The sequence below is a fragment of the Acomys minous genome, assembly GCF_964271855.1.
Source record: "Acomys minous genome assembly, chromosome: 12".
Taxonomy (NCBI): domain Eukaryota; kingdom Metazoa; phylum Chordata; class Mammalia; order Rodentia; family Muridae; genus Acomys; species Acomys minous.
Window position 1 is genome coordinate 90,492,588 of NC_140493.1, and position 16,777 is coordinate 90,509,364.

Below are 16,777 nucleotides of genomic sequence, written 5' to 3' on the forward strand. Positions count from 1 at the left end.
ATTTAAAAAGTAAATTAATTAAAAACAAGCTTATAAAAGTATGTGTTCTGTGAGCAGATGCCAAATAGTAACATTCAAATAGACGATAAAAGAGGAATTAGTGGATAGAAGCAAAAGGACAATATAGACAAATCCAAGTAAGAGAAAAAAGCCAAGTATGTTTCATACTGAGTTTGAAGCTAAAACAATGAACTTTGCTAACTTTGCTACTTTAAAATTATGTTTTGACTTACCACTTGTTGTCAGCTGGATGTGACCCCATAATTAATGGGGCAATTGGGAGTTTGTACATAGCAGAGGTTCCTTCGATTGTTACTGATGCGTTCATGCCCAAAGATCGAGGAACTGGAAATAGAGAAAAAAAAAGAAAAAAAAAATTCTTCCTCCTAATACAGATGACAAGATCACAACACTAAAGAACAAACAATAGCCAGGAATGGTGTTCCTGTGTCTGTAAACCCAGCATTCTGAAGAATGAGGAAAGAAAATGGATCTAAATTTAGAGGCCTCTCTGAACTACTAGGTTAGACCTAGTCTCAAAAACAGAACAAAACACAAGGGGGAAAGAGGCCAGACAGAAGGCTGAGGGAAGATCACAAGTTCAGGACCAACGGGGGCTACAGGGTGAGTTAGATACCTGCCTGAGGAGCAAGACCTTACTTTTCAGAAGAACCAAAATAATACAACCACCAACAACTACAATGTTAAAACAAAACGAAATGAAACAAAAGAAAAGCCCTGTACTATCAATCACAATTAATCCAGATATTCTAAATTCCACAAAATTTAGAAAGGCTGCAAGCTTGAGAGAGCCGGGGTTCAATTCCCAGCACCCACATAGCAGATAACAGCTGTTTGTAACTGCAGTTCTAGGAGATGCGACAGGCTCATATAGACACACATGCAGGCAAAACATCAATGCACATGGAAAAAAAGAAAAAAAAGGCAGGTTGAGTAAACCATGAAGAGCAAGCCAGCAAGCATCCCTCCGTGGTCTCTGCATCAGTTCCTGACCTCCTCAAAGAAAAGCAATTAACAACCCCCCCCAAATCCAAAAAAGCTATGTTCTACAGGCAATCAGCATTACTTTCTGCTAATGATTGAACCGATGTAGCCCAAGGTTTTGGGGGGCGGGGGGGGGCTTAAAGAGCTCACTATCAATATTCACTTTCACTCACAACTTCACAATATATTTAAATGGCTTATAATTACAGGATAGAGACTATAACTGAAGTTATATGAGGTCAAATAAAGTATTGGGCTAATTCCGCTGCTCTTGGCTGTATTAGTCCAAATACAAGCCAAGTGTGGTGGTCCACACCCAGGAACCAAGAGGAACAGAAGTCCCAAGTCCACCATAGGTTACATAACAGGTCTGAGGCCAGTTGACTCCTCACCCCACCCAACCCCTGCCACCCCCCAGCTGGGGCTACATGGCATCCTGTCTCAAAATACCAAAAACAACAAGTTAAACACAAAGTGCCATTTATTACCATAGTTTTAGCCACATTTATTTATTTGTTTGCTATTTTTTCATTTATTTATTTGATCACTGGGAGACTGTCACAACATAGCTTAAATTAGCCTTCAGGTAATAAGGAAATCTGGTTACTTTGTCTATAATTTGTATTTCATCATTAACTCACTTACTAAGCTACTATTGTACACGCGCGCGCGCGCGCGCACACACACACACACATACAGAGGCTTAAGTACATACACATGTATATATGTGAGGAACACACACATACACATATATGGATATGGGAATATGATATATGTTTGTGTTATATCTGGTACACAATATAAAAGAAAGGAAAATCATTTAAAAATACCAAATTATGAATATTAGTGAAGGTGGTTGGGCACTCAAATTTTACAAATATTCTTAACATATTGGAGAAAGCTGAACGTAGCGGTGAATACCTATAACACCAGCACTTAAAGAGGCTGAGGTCACCCTGTCACAAAAAAACACAACTAGCTGCGTATGGTAGCTCACACCTATAACCTCCGTTCTTGGAAGGCTGAAGTGGCATGTATGATCGAGCACTATACTATAGGTTTGAGAGCCAGCCTGCCTTACATAATGAGTTCCCAGACAGCTAGGTTACAGAAAGAGAGCTGTCTCAAAGTAGAAGAAAAACAACAACAAACACTTACCATTCTTTTCATGCAAAACGATAGGAGATGCAGTCTTATCATCCAGCAGGTCAGAAGGAGAGGCATAGTATTTCAGATTCATTAAATGACCTACCATAAATGAAACTTATTAATTAATGCATCCTTATTAATAAATTCACATTTAAGCAAACATTCACACAAGTTGTAGTGGTGCTCACCTATACTCTTGGCACTTGGAAAGGACAAGAAACAGCTAAGGAGTCTTGACTATATGAAACTTTATCTCAAACTAACAAAAGGCTGGAGGTAGCTCAGTTGGGAGTGCTTATATCCCTAATAACTCTCCCATAACTCACACCCAAACACACACACACACACACACACACACACACACACACACACACACACACACACACACACACAAAGAGTTTGGTAGCTCACACTAGCCTGGGATTACAGGAGGAATTCCAGGCTGTGTTATATAATAAGTTCAAAACCACCTTGGGAGACAGTGAAACACTGACTCAACTGTAAAAAAAAAAAAGGTGGAAGCCCGGTATGGTAGCACAGCACTTGGGAGGCAGAGGCAGGTGGATTGAGGCCAGCCTGGTCTACAAAGCCAAGGCTGCACAGAGAAACCCTGTCTCAAAAAATAAAACAAAACAAACAAACAAACAAAAAACCAAAAAGTGGGTAGAAATGTAATTCATTTGATAGTGCATTTGCTGAGCACACCGGAAGCCTTGGGTTTGAGCCCCAGCACTGCATAAAACTCAGAATATGGGGCTGGAGAGAAGTCTCAACAGTTAAGAGCACAGGCTGTTTTCCAAGAGGACACAGGTTCAACTCCCAGCACCCATCAGGTGGCTCACAATCAAGTGCAATTCAAGCTCCAGGGGATGGAATGCCCTCCCCTGGCCTCTATGAAAACAGTGCAACAGACATCCTGTACAAAAAAAGCCCATACACATTAAAAAAAAAAAAAAAAAAGAAGAAAAGGCAGAAATGGTAGCCCACATCCATAAACACTATGAGGTGGAGGCAAGAGAACCAGAAGTTCAGGACCATACGCACATAATGAGATTGAGATCAGCCTCAGCTACAAGAGACTTTATCTTTTTTTTTTTTTTTTTTTTTTTTTAAAGACAGGGTTTCTCTTGTAGCCCTGGCCTCACTTTGTAGACCAGACTAGCCTCAAACTTATAGAAATCTGCCAGCCTCTGCCTCCTGAGTGCTGAGATTACAGGTGTGCATCACTGCACCCAACTGAGACTTTGTTTTTAAAAATCATGGGCTAGAGAGATGGCTCAGAGGTTAAGAGCACTACTGCTCTTTCAGAGAACTTGAGTTCAATTCCCAGCACCCACATGGTGGTTCAGAACCTTCTATAATGGGATCTGATGCCCTTCCGGGCATGCATGAGTACATGCAGACAAAGCACTCAAAAATAATTAAATTTTTTTAGTCACATTTTTAGGGGGTATGGTGGCACACACTTTTAATCTCAGCACTCAGGAGGCAGAAGGCAGATCTCTGTGAGCTGAAGGCCAGCCTGGTCTACAAAGTAAGTTCCAGCACAGCCAGAACTGTCTGGAAAAACCAAAAAGGGAGGGGGGTTACATTTCTATAAGCCTATATGCAAAAAAAAAAAAAAAAAAAAAAAAGAAGAGGCCAGTGAGCTAACTTAGCAGATAAGGACATTTGCCCTGAAAGCTGACAACTTGAGTTCCCAGGGACCTACTATGCTCTAAGGACAGAACTGATTCCCATGAAGTGTCCTCTGAGGTCCCCATACTTAGCATATACAGATGTGCACCCATACCCACACACAAGTAAATGTAATAAAATAAATAAAAGAATTGCACAGAGGTAACAAGTCATGTTCTAAGCCAATTTATGAAATATAACAAATTGATTCTGAAATATTGATTCTGGAAACAATATATTTCACACAAATAAAGGGAGAAAGTAAGTATTAACATCTTAGAAATCATTACACACTAATGGTAATTTTCTCACTGAGCAAAATGAATTCCCTCATGGCTGGGCAGGTGGTTCAGTGGTGGAATGCCTGGCCCAGCATGCACAAAGCTCTGGTTTTGATGCCCAGCACTATATAAGAACAACAAAAAGGCAATAAGGCTGTGGGAGGGATGGGTGAGTGGGTGAGAGCATTTGCCATGCAAGCACAAACACCTGAGTTGGGATCTCATCACTCAGGTACAAGTCAGGCATGGCACTGCACACGAGTACTCCCAGCACTGCGTAGGTAGGAACTGGAAGGTGACTGGCACTTACTAGCTGCCAGTCCAGGTCCAAGAATAAGGCAGAGTGGAGAACAGGACACCTGTCGTCCTCTGACCTCTACACACAAAAGTGCACGCCACACTCACATAGATCTTAAAAGTGATCTTTAAACTCAGTCTAGGGGGCTGGAGAGATGGCTCAGAGGTTAAGAGCACTGTCTGTTCTTCCAAACGTCCTGAGTTCAATTCCCAGCAACCACATGGTGGCTCACAACCATCTACAATGAGATTTGGTGCCCTCTTCTGAGGGGGCAGGAGCACACGCAGGCAAAATATTGTATATGTAATAGATAAATAAAAATCTTTAAAAAATAAATAAATAAACTCAGTCTAGACATTTTTTAAATAATCAAGATAGGATAACATACCCCCACTCCGAGGAGTAAGATAGCCAACACTTCCATGAAGAATCTTATCCAAGGGAGTAGCGTTAGTTGCTTTCCTACAAGACAAATAAATGGTCTGTGTGTGACTGACTCAGCACCTGACAGTTTCAGTCAACCGCTGATACTAAGTTAAGCTCACACAAGTTTTATAATACTATCAAAATGACTACCTTGTAATTGCACATGCAAAGTGCATTTCATCTTCAATAAAAGGGCTATTTTCCAGAAAACATCAGTATGTAACGTAGTAAAAGGTAAAGCTAACCCAGGTATGTACATTCCCATAATTCTGTATAGCCAGAAGGGTTGACAATGGTGCATCCCACATGTCAGCTAGCCTGGGTGTCCTAGAGACACTCCATTCCAAATTAATAAAAAAATCACACTATTTAGCAGATAATGAATCCACATTTGAAAATATTTCAGATAAAGTCTATGGAATAACAACCAACAACTCTGATATTTGAGTTATCTTTCAATTATCAATGAATTTCTGAATAAACATAGTCAGAAAAAGCATGTAATAATCATCTGGGAAGCAACAGCAAATGACAGGTGTGTATAATACAGACATACACTGCACAGTTATATGCAGACATACGTAATCACATATACCCATAGTACAGCTGTAAATGTAAAAATCAAGACAGTAAAAATGCCCTGGATGAGAAACCAAGAAAGCATGGAATGGCTTCTTCAGCCGCCTTACCAGTACATAACTGCCATTTTAGAAAGGTCCTGTTCTAAGGATTGCAGAGCCAAATACATTTTAGTCTTCAGTTTGCTAGAGAGTAGAAGAGGAGAAAATGAGCTAAACAGTTGAAAAATTAAGTACATACAAGCACTGCTAAAGGCCAGGCACGGTGGCGCACACTTTTAATCCCAGCACACGAGAAGCAGAGGAGGCAGCTCTCTCTGAGGCCAGGGCAGCCTGAGATTACTCAGTGAGACCCTGTCTCAAAACAACAACACAGCCAGAAGGTATGACATAGAAGCCCTCAAGGGTTGGAAGCAAATAAAATGGTTTACACCTTAAAAAACAGTTAAAAACCACAAAGCCACACCAGGCCTCTAGCAATCAGGAGGCAGATCTCTGTGAGTTTGAGGCCAGCCTGTTTGGTCTACACAGTGAGTTCCAGGACAGCCAGGGCTACACAGTGAGACCCTGTTATAAAAAGCAAAACTAACTAAATAAAATAATACAGACAAACACACACAAAGCCGGGCAGTGCACCATATGCCTACTGTAATCATCCCGTGTAGGACAGAACAATTCAGGTCTATCCTCAGCTACATATTGAGGTCAAGGCTGGGCTACTATACTTTTTTTCCTCTTAAAAGCAAAGTTTATTTTAGAACTGCCATAGCTCATATTTATTTCCTCTTAAAAGGACCAAGCAGTTTAGTAGAATCCCAGTTAGGTTAAAATAAGGACGGGAAGCCAGCCCCATACCCTGGAAATCAACACAATGAAACTTCTCAATAATTGTATTCTGTCTTCTCAAATTTTAAGTCATTAAAACCAGGCAATGTAAAAAAAAAAAAAAAAAAAAAGCAGACAATGTGCATTTCAGATGTATACCTTAGGAAACAGAAAAAATAAAATAAAATAAAATACTTTAGGGACTAGAGAGCTGACTCCACGTTAAGAGTACTACCTGCTCTCCCAGAAACACAAGTTTATTCCCAGCGCCTACAAGGTAGCTCACAACCACCTGCTACTCCAATTCTAAGAGATCTGGCCTCTTCTGGCCTCCACAGGCACAGATCTGATACACAGAAATACATATAGGTCAAAACAAACAAAAAGACAAAAATAACAAAAAAAAAATCCATATACAAAAACAAAAATTTAAAAATAAAAAATACTTAAAGTCAGAAGCTAAACTATAGATTATAGTATGAATGGAAACCAGGAATAAACATACAGCAGAAAAATAAGAAAATGACTTATACTTTTTTCCAAAATGGAAACTATAAATGAATAAATGGTAAAATTACTTACTTGTCTCCTGGAAGGTTATACAGATTAACAAGACCCTTAAGGTGCTTAGAAAATTCATCAAAATTCTTGTCTCTATCGGAAGTTCAATAAGGTGGAGGGAAAATACAACAAGAAATTATTATTTTAATCTACAATAACAACAACAACAAAGATGGCTGTATTAAACTGATTTTAATATTCCCATAAGTTTAGGGTTTTCTGGGGGGGCGGCAATGGGGTTATGACAGGGTTTCTCTGTAGCTTTGGCTGTCCTAGAATTCGCTCTATAGACCAGGCTTGGCTTCAAACTCATAAAGATCGGCCTGCCTCTGCCTCCCAAGTGCTGGGATTAAAGGTCTGTGCCACCACTGCTCAGCTCCCCTTTAGTTTTATAGTCAATTAAGAATAGAAAAAAGGCAGGGAGGCAGACGCAGGTGGATCACTGTGAGTTCAAGGCCAGCCTGATTTACAAAGCCGGTGCAGGACAGCCAAGCCTACACAGAGAAACCCAGTCTCAGGGGGGGAAAAAGAAAATGGGGCAGGAGAGATGGCTCAACAATTAAGAGTGCTGGCTGCTTGACCCGAGTCTTAGCTCCATCCTACAACTGTATGTAATTCTAGTTACAAGGCACCTGATACCCATCTTTTTTTTTTTTTTTTTTTTTGGTTTGATTTTTCAAGATAGGATTTCTCTGTGTAGCCCTGGCTGTCCTGGTGTCCTGGACTCATTTTGTAGACCAGGCTGGCCTCGAACTCACGGATTAAAGGTGTGTGCCCTGATACCATTTTTTGGACTCCACAAGCACTACCTGTTTATGGTGCAGACAAAACATGCATATGGTCCAGACAAATTCATACACATAAAATTTAAAGACTGAAAACAAGAGAGCTCAGTAGTTAAGAGCACTGGCTGCTCTTCCAGAGACCTAAGTTCAATTCCCAGCACCCACATGATGCCTCACAACCATCTATAATGGAACCCAACGCCCTCTTCTGCATATATATATGCACAAAGAGCACCCCTACACATAAAATACATAAATAAATCATTCCCTCAGGAAACAGACAAGTAGATCTCTCTGGATTTGAGGCTAACCTGGTCTAGAGTGTGAGTTTCAGGACAAAGAAGCCGGGTGGTGGTGGCGCACGCCTTTAATCCCAGCACTCGGGAGGCAGAGGCGGGTGGATCTCTGTGAGTTCGAGGCCAGCCTGGTCTACAAAGTTAGTCCAGGACGGCCAAGGCTACACAGAGAAACCTTGTCTTGAAAAAAACCAAATAAATAAATAAATAAATAAATAAACAAACAAACAAACAAACAGAAAAACCAAAAAGCAAATAAATAAATAAAATTAAATTTTAAAAAAAGAAAAAAGAAAAAGATGGAAACAAAAATTGTAAGTCAAAAGACAGTGGGGTTTGGTGGTATATGCCTATCAACACTCTAGAACCTGAGGCAGGGGACTGTGAGAGGAGGAAGCTGAGGCAGGGGACTGTGAGAAGAGGAAGCTGAGGCAGGGGGACTGTGAGAGGAGGAATCAGCAAGAGGATTGAGGAGAGTGTGAGTCCATGACCAACCTGAGCTGTGGAACAAAACATGGTGTCAAAGATAAAGATAAAGAGGGAGTCGAAGGACGGAACAATGAACCTAATTTAAATGAATCATGATTTTCTTTTTATCTTCCCCTCCTTTTAATGTGACTAAAACTAGGTCCACATAAAACATGTCTGATTAAAAATGTAACAATGAGAGTTACATGAACTGGAAAGACAGACGGCAGTCATATGCAACTTACAAGCAGGATGACGACACTGGTTATTCTAGAAGCTAATCACACACTACAAAATATTCCTGTGTTCAGCTATACCACAGAATAATGAAGATATTAGTGTGTTGTTTGGTTGTTTCTTTAATCCCAATATTCAGGCTTAAAATTGCATCCAAATGAACTTTTGTGGATTAGAACTCAGAATGCAACACATGGTAAGAGCAGAAAGGAAAAAGAAGTCGTCACATTTAACAACTCTCTATTTTCCAACCTTATTTTGTTCGATCATTTATTTTGTTTTTTGAGACAAGGTTTCTCTGTGTAGCCCTCGCTGCTTTTCAGTCTTAAAGGAAAATGGGCCTATAAAAAACTAAACATCACAGTGATGCTAGATACTTTATCCTCCATGCTGTAAGCATTTAAGCTCAACAGCCCAGGGCCAGTAAAAATAAAGAAACAAGAGTGGGAGCAAGATATATTCCTTAACATGCCTTTTTTTATTTTTTAAAGATTTGTTTATTAGCTGGGCATGGTGGCTCACGCCTTTAATCCCAGCACTTGGGAGGCAGAGGCAGGCAGATCGCTGTGAGTTCGAGACCAGCCTGGTCTACAAAGCAAATCTTGCTAACACAGAGAAACCCTGTCTCAAAAAACCAAAAAAGATTTATTTATTATTTATACAGTTTTCTGCCCGCCACAAGAAGGCACCAGATCTTGTTATAAATGTGTCGTGAGCCACCATGTGGTTGCTGGGAATTGAACTCAGGACCTTTAGAAGAGCAGATAGTGCTTTAACTTCTGAACCATCTGGCCAGCCTCTTTAACATGCTATTTTCCTTCTTTCTTTCTTTCTTTCTTAAAGATTTATTTATTTATTTATTTATTTATTTATTTATTAAGTATACAGTGTTTTTCCTGTATGTACACCTGCAGGCCAGAAGAGGGCATCAGATCTCATTATACATGGTTGTGAGCCACCATGTGGTTGCTGGGAATTGAACTCAGGACCTCTGGGAGAACAGCCAGTGCTCTTAACCACTGAGCCAGCTGTCCAGCCCCTAACATGCTATTTTCATGTGTACTGTGACTAAAAAATATGAGGTAAAGGTAGCTTTCGTTCTAAATTTAATGCTTCCAAACAGTTTACAAATTAACGTTAGAATATCACCAAGTCCTAAGTTAATACCATCTTCTACTCCAGGTGACAGCTGGAAATACACTCTCATTCTGGAGTGTTTGATTACATTATTACATTTTTTATTACAAATTCAGCGAAATAGTTACCTGTAGTGAGAGTTGTGTAATTTTGTTTTCCTTAAAAACACAGTATTATTATGGGAATATGTTTTCGTTTTAATCCCAGGTGTGAGGATAAAGGGCTGCCTTATGACAGCTGACTATGATTTGCCTCACGCTCTAGCAGCAGGTTTTGCCAGCTGCAGATAGTTTCTGCAAGTGACATTTGGGACTCTGGAACTCTTCAGAGGGTAATAAAATGGTAGAGCCCTGAGAAAAGGGGTTGCTGTTGGTGGTTGGTTGATGGTTGGATGCTGTTGGTTGCAGTGTGTCAAGAAGAAATTAGATACCCTGACAGCAGAGATCAAACTTGCCCCAAGGAACTTGATGCCCCTAACCAGCAGGAAGCAGGCTAATGATACGTTTGCCACTTTTCCCTCTACCTTTCATCTAGTGCTGGGAAGTTGAAAGGGAAGAAGTAAAAGAGTGGAGAAGGGAGAAAGAAACCCACAAAGAAGCAAACACCGATTACAGTTACATGCTATATTTTATATTACCATCCTTTTATTTAGTTATGTATTTACTTTTATCTTATTGCATTGGTATTTTGCTTGCATGTATGTCTGTCTCTGTGAGGGTGTCAGATCTCCTAAAACTGGAATAACAAACAGTTGTGAGCTGCCATGTAGGTACTGGGAATTGAACCTCGTTTTCTGGAAGAGCAGCCAGTGCTCTTAACCATTGACTGAGCCACCTCTCCAGCCCCGATGTTTGTTTGAGATAGGGTAGTGCTATGTGGCTCAGGCTAGTCTGATATTATGTGGCCCAAAGCTTAAACTTGCAGCAGTTCCCCAACATGGGTTGCTGGGAAGCTGGGAATGACTACAGATATATACTCCCAACATGTCTGACCATATTACAGGGGTTTTTTTGTTTTGGTCTGTTTTTGGTTTCTCAAGCAGAGTTTCTCTGGGAAGTCCTGGCTGTCCTGGAATTCGATCTGTAGACCAGGCTGGTCTCCAACACAGAGATCCATCTGCCTCTACCTCCCAAGTGCTGGGAATAAAGGTAAGCACAACTTCCCCCAAGGCTGCATTAGCTTTTAAAAGATGAGTGCAGACCTGGCTCAGCAGGTGAAAGCATTGGCTGTTCTTTTTTGTTGTTGGTTGGTTGGTTTTTTTCAAGACAGGGTTTCCCTGTGTAACCATGGTTGTCTCGGACTCACTTTATAGACTATGCTAGCCTCAAATTCACGGAGATCCATCCAATTGCCTCTGCCTCCCAGAGTGCTAGGATTACAGGTGTGCGCCCCAGTACTAGGTGACTGTTCTTATAGAGAACCCAGGTTTACTTCGCAGTACCTACATGGTAGTTCATAACTGTTCACAGACACATAGGTGGTGAACATTCATACATGTAGGCAAAAATACTCAAATACCTAAGATAAAATAAATCTAAAAAACAAACATTTCAAAACTTGAAATTTGGTATATTTAGCCATAAGTCCAATAAACTGCTAATAGAGAGGCCTAAATATAAAACCTATTTCCTCAAAGTGAAAAATCTAATACATCCACAGGTAGCAATCCATTATGTTCAGTGTTCAAAACAAAACTGAACTCCCTCAAATTACCAGAAAGTCTTAAGTCTGGGTTTACATTTAAACATGTGAATCACACTCAATTCAAAGGGAAAAATCAAGATAGTGGGAAAGGCAACCAATGGATAAGACTGTCATCACGCCTACTACTTTAATCTTAATTCTTTTTTTTTTTTTAAAGATTTATTTACTTGTTTTATGTATATAAGTACGATGTCTTCGTGCATATCAGTAGAGAGTATCAGATCCTATTACAGATGGCTGTGAGCCACTATGTGGTTGCTGGGAATTGAACTCAGGACCTCTCCAAGAGCAGCCAGTGCTCTTAACCCCTGAGTCATCTCTCCAGGCCCTATCTTAATTCTTAACTTGATGGGATGTAGAATCACCATGGAGACAAGCCTCTAGGCATATCTGTATGGGATTATCTAAGTTAGATCAACTGAAGTGGCAAGACCCATTCTAAGATATGAGTGGTACCATAGGGGGGAAAAAAGAAAAAGAAAAGAAAAACCAAAGAAAGAAAAGAAAAAAGAAAGAATTAGAAAGCAAAAGAGGGACTGTGGCGCAAATACCTTTAATGCCAACACTGGGGGAAGAGAGACAAGGTTTCTCTGTATAGCCCTGGCTGTCCTCAAACTCCCTGCTCTGTAGATCAGGCTGGCAGCAAACTCAAGAGCTCTATCGGCTTCCTTAGTGACGGGATTAAAGCCAGGTGCTATATACCATGCCTAGAGTTCTATTTACTTTTGATCCACAAAGAATCCCTATTAGTACTTCTTTTTTCTGTTTCTGTTTTTGTTTTTCAAGACAGGGTTTCTCTGTGTAGCCCTGGCTGTCATGGACTTGCTTTGTAGACCAGGCTGGCCTCAAACTCACAGAGAGCACTCTGCTTCCCGAGTGCTGGGATTAAAGGCGTGTGCCCCTGCCTATTAGTACTTCTAACCCAGTTGTGATTTTGTCCTGCAGGACATTTGACAATGTGTGTATGCATATGAATGTATATGTGTGTATACACCTGTATATACACATAGATACATATATACAAAAATACACAATTATATATGTGTGTGTATATACAGTTTTCTTTGGTTTTTGTGGTGCTGGAAGAAACTGAACCCCAAGGTCTTACACTAGGCACATGCCCCACTGCTAAGCTACTTCTCCAGCTCCTATACATAATACACAATTGAGTGGACACTACTGGCAACTACAAAGGGAGAGGCCAGGAATGCTGTTAAATATCCTACATTTAGCAAAGAAATGCCAGTAAGGAAGGGCAAGTGATGCACACCTGTGATCTTAATACTTAGGAGGAGGAAGAGGAGGCATGAGATCAGGAGTTCAAGATTATCCTAGCTACATAGTGAGTATGTGCCCAACATAGACTGTAAGACCACACACACACACACACACACACACACACACACACACACACACACGGCATGGGTACTGGCACACGCCTATAATCATAACATTCCAGAGGCAGAGGCAGAGGCAGGTAGATCTATGTGTGAGTTTGAGGCCAGCCTGATCTAGCCAGCCTAGGCTACATGAAACCATATCTCAAGGAACAAACAAAAAAAGCCACACAAACACAAACAGAAACAGAGAAAGGCTAGTCAAGAGAATAAATTCATAGCCGGGCAGTTGGTGGTATATGCCTTTAATCCCAGCACTCTGAAGGCAGAGGCAGGCAGAGCTCTGAATTTGAGGCCAGCCTGGTCTACAGAGTGAATTCCAGACAGCCAAGGCTACATAGAGAAACCTTGTCTCGGGGAAAAAAAGATTCACAAGTGCAAGTTATAAAGAACAGCAATGGCATATACCTTTAGGCTGAACTACTTAGGAAGCTGAAACACGATGATGCAGATTTCTGAGCCAGACTAGACTCTAAAACAAGACCCTCCACCCATTTCCCTCCAAAGAAAAACAGATTATCTGTCAGCGCCAAGAAACATCAGTATTATCTGCTTACCTTAACTGCTGTACAAGCTCTGGACAGCTCTGAAATCAAAGAATTTATGTTAAAGCATTAGACTAATGAACAGAATTGAAACCATCAAAAGTTTTGTATTAATAGCACATGCTTTAAAACAAAAACAGTAAAGCTACAGAAAGCCCTTATATGGAGATACTAAAGGCTGAGTGTGTGCGTGTCTGGAGGCCATGTTGCCTTCCTCTATCACTCCCCTTCACATGTTCTAAGACAAGGCCGCTGGTGACCTGGAGCTTAGTCTGGGACTTGGTTTCCGGAGGCTAGCCAGCCAGCAAGCACCCAGGGCCTGCCTGCCCCGTCCCAGCAGCCCTTACCCAGTACTGGGTTAGAAACACCCTTTACATGGAGCTAAGGGTCTGAACTGAGGTCCTGATGCTTGTACCACAAGCACTTTACTCCCAGAGTCATAGTGCTAGCCGCTCAAAAAGCCCTTTTCTGTTTGTGAACCATGCACGTGAGTGAGATACTAAAAAATCAAAGCAAGTGAAACCATTTACAGAGGAGTCATTAGTAGTTTGTTTAAACATTAGGATCTCTCTTCAACATCATCCCTGGAATCTATATGGAACTGCTTAGTTATACTTTACATCCACTTCTATTATAGGATTTTTCATATTATCTGTCTTGCTTATAATCACCTTTGATGGGAATTCAAAGAGTGTTTCTGTGTCCTGAGCATTTATTGTTTAACCCAAGGTCTAGTCTGTCGGTATGAAATGAAAAGGGTTCCTCTGGTGCTTCCACTCAACAAAACCCTTGCATGATGGCAGAGAAGGACCCGTTCCTCTAACTGTACTCTAAAACTACCAAATGTAGGCATCACATCACCTCTACAGTGGCTCACGGAAAACCCTATAAGCCAAGCTATGCAGAGTCCAGTAACTCATGTTTAACCATGCTCCTACGTAAACCCCGTAGATTCCAGTGAAATAGACACATACCACAGGATTCTCCCCATGGTGAGCCACTTTTACATCACAAAGCTGTCCTGCAGGATCTAACTGTACTTCCACATAGAACATATCTGACGTGATGTAACATTCAGTGCCACTGGCACTGAGATGAGAGCCCAGTCTAGCAAGAACAAATCAAAACAAAAATTAATAAAAGACACATAATAAAGCTACCCAAAATTAGCACTGTATTGCACATTTCTGCCCATAGGTAAGATTACATACCCATTCTGTCTGGCTATTGATTCCAAACGATCAGTCATTGCTGGCAAAGATGTTACTATGAAAAGATAGAGGGAGGAGGAGAAAAGAAATTCATAAAGAATATTCCAAATAAATGAGTGTATCTATCCTTCCAAATCCAGAAACATATTCAATAGTTCAGATGCTTACAACCCACAGCAAGTTTGTTATTAAGGCTTTACTATGACCTGGTCATCAGGTGAGGGACACGGTAATATGGTACCAGGGTAAATAAGCAGTTAAGAGCGCAGGGAGACTGTGATGCTTACTCTGCATTGTCAGCTGGACTAGACTCAGAAGCACTGCGGAGACACACTGTTGTGCATGTCTTTGAGGGTGTCTCTAAAGAGGGTTAACTGAGGAAGTAAGACACACTCTGAATATGGGTAGTTAGGAGTCCTGGACTGAGCCAGGCCCTGTGGACGCACGCCTAAAATCCTAGCACTTAGGGAGGCAGAGGCAGGAAGATCACTGTGAGTTCGAGGCCAGCCTGACCTACAAAGTGAGTCCTGACAACCAACGCTAAACATGGAAACTCTGTCTGGAAAAACCAAAATAATAATAATAATAATAATAATAATGATGATGATGATGATGATGATGATGATGATGATGATGATGATGATGATGATGATGATGGGATGGGGGCTAGAGAGATGGCTCAGAGGTTAAGAGCCCTGGCTGGTCTTCCAGAGGTCCTGAGTTCAATTCCCAGCAACCACATGGTAGCTCACAACCATCTGTAATGAGATCTGGTGCCCTCTTCTGATATGCATGTGATCTAGTGCCATCTTCTGATGTTCTGGTATGCTCGCACACATGCAGGCAGAACACTGTATACATCATCAATCAATCAATCATTTAAAAAAAAAAAAAAAGTCCTGGACTAATACAAAGAGAAAAGAGAGGTGAGGTGAACGCCAGCACTCATCACGGAATCTGACTGCAGGCACAATGTGACCTGACCAGCTGCCTCACCTCTGACTGCCATGCCTTCACTCAAACTGTAAGGCAAAAACCAAACCTTCTTTCCTTCCTTGAATTGCCTTTACTGAGTATTTGATAACAGAAGTAAGAAAATCAGCCATCTACTTGAAAAATTATGCTGCCTGCTGTGGTAGCACCTGTTTTTAATCCCAGCCCTCAGGAGGCAGAGGCAAACCTGAATCTGAACCCAAGAGTTTGAAGCCAGCCTGGTATACAGAGTGAGTTCTGGGACAGCAGGAACTATACAGAGAAACTGTCTCAAAACATAATAAACAAATAAAATAGAAAGAAAGAAAAATTATGGGGCCAAGCCAGTTTTCCTAGCACACACCTATAAGGGTCGTTAACTAACACTTGGGGAACAGAGGCAGGAAGAACAAGAAGATTTCAAGGCTTTCGCTACATAGTGAAATCCTGTCTCAAAGCCCACACAAGGGGGTGGGGAGGAATATAAACACCAGCCATGGCAATGCAGACCTACTAAGCCAGCTCTGGCCTCTATTATGTAATTTCCAAGTCAGACTCAAGCAAAAACCAAAACCAAAACCAACAAACCATCAAACATAAACCACAAAAAGTCCCACAAAAACCTAGAATAGCAACACTACTGACCTATGTTTTTCTCCTTTTTATTACTTATTAGGGGCATTTTGGTCTGCCTGGATTATATGCAGCCCTGTCTCAAAAGGGGGTGGGAAATAGCTAGAGAAATGACTCAGCAAGACCACCAGTTGCAAAAGGACCCAGGGTAAGTTACCAGCACCCACATGGCGGTTCCCACCCAGTTCCAGGGGATCTGACTCTCGTCTGACCTCCACCGGCACTGTACTCATACAGGCCACATACATACATGCAGGCAAAGCATATGCAGGCAAAACATTCACACACATACAATAAAAAACTAAAACAATAGTATTATTCATCCACTTAGCCCCAGTACTGATGGCCTTGCACATATCAAACATTATTATTTAATGTTTAAAAATAAGTTATAGTCCTGTATAACAGCATACACCTGTAATACCAGAACTCAAAGATGAGACAGGAAAATCTTCAAACCAAATGAGACCCTATCTCAAGCCCAAAGTAAAAGTAAATATATAAATGTGTCAAACCAGGCCTGGTGGCACTTATCTTTTTAATCCCATGGCTAGGGAGACAGCGGCAAGCAGCTCTCTGTGAGCTCAAGGTC

At 41.1% G+C, this 16,777-nt stretch overlaps 1 protein-coding gene across 6 annotated transcripts in view; it reads right to left on the reverse strand.

Annotated features, from left to right (window-relative positions):
* MED1 (mediator complex subunit 1) overlaps positions 1–16,777 on the reverse strand; it is a 43,326-nt gene that overhangs the window by 14,993 nt on the left and 11,556 nt on the right. For 5 of the 6 annotated variants that reach the window (XM_084751065.1, XM_084751064.1, XM_084751060.1 and 2 more), the window contains exons 4-11: positions 14,581–14,635; positions 14,344–14,476; positions 13,382–13,410; positions 6,822–6,893; positions 5,526–5,600; positions 4,799–4,872; positions 2,164–2,253; positions 234–345 (exon numbers count right to left, since the gene is read on the reverse strand). In XM_084751065.1, the coding sequence (XP_084607191.1) occupies positions 234–345; positions 2,164–2,253; positions 4,799–4,872; positions 5,526–5,600; positions 6,822–6,893; positions 13,382–13,410; positions 14,344–14,476; positions 14,581–14,635 (640 nt within the window). Of the gene's footprint in view, positions 1–233; positions 346–2,163; positions 2,254–4,798; positions 4,873–5,525; positions 5,601–6,821; positions 6,894–13,381; positions 13,411–13,716; positions 14,323–14,343; positions 14,477–14,580; positions 14,636–16,777 lie in introns of those variants that run through there. The other variant, XM_084751062.1, reaches the window with a different exon arrangement.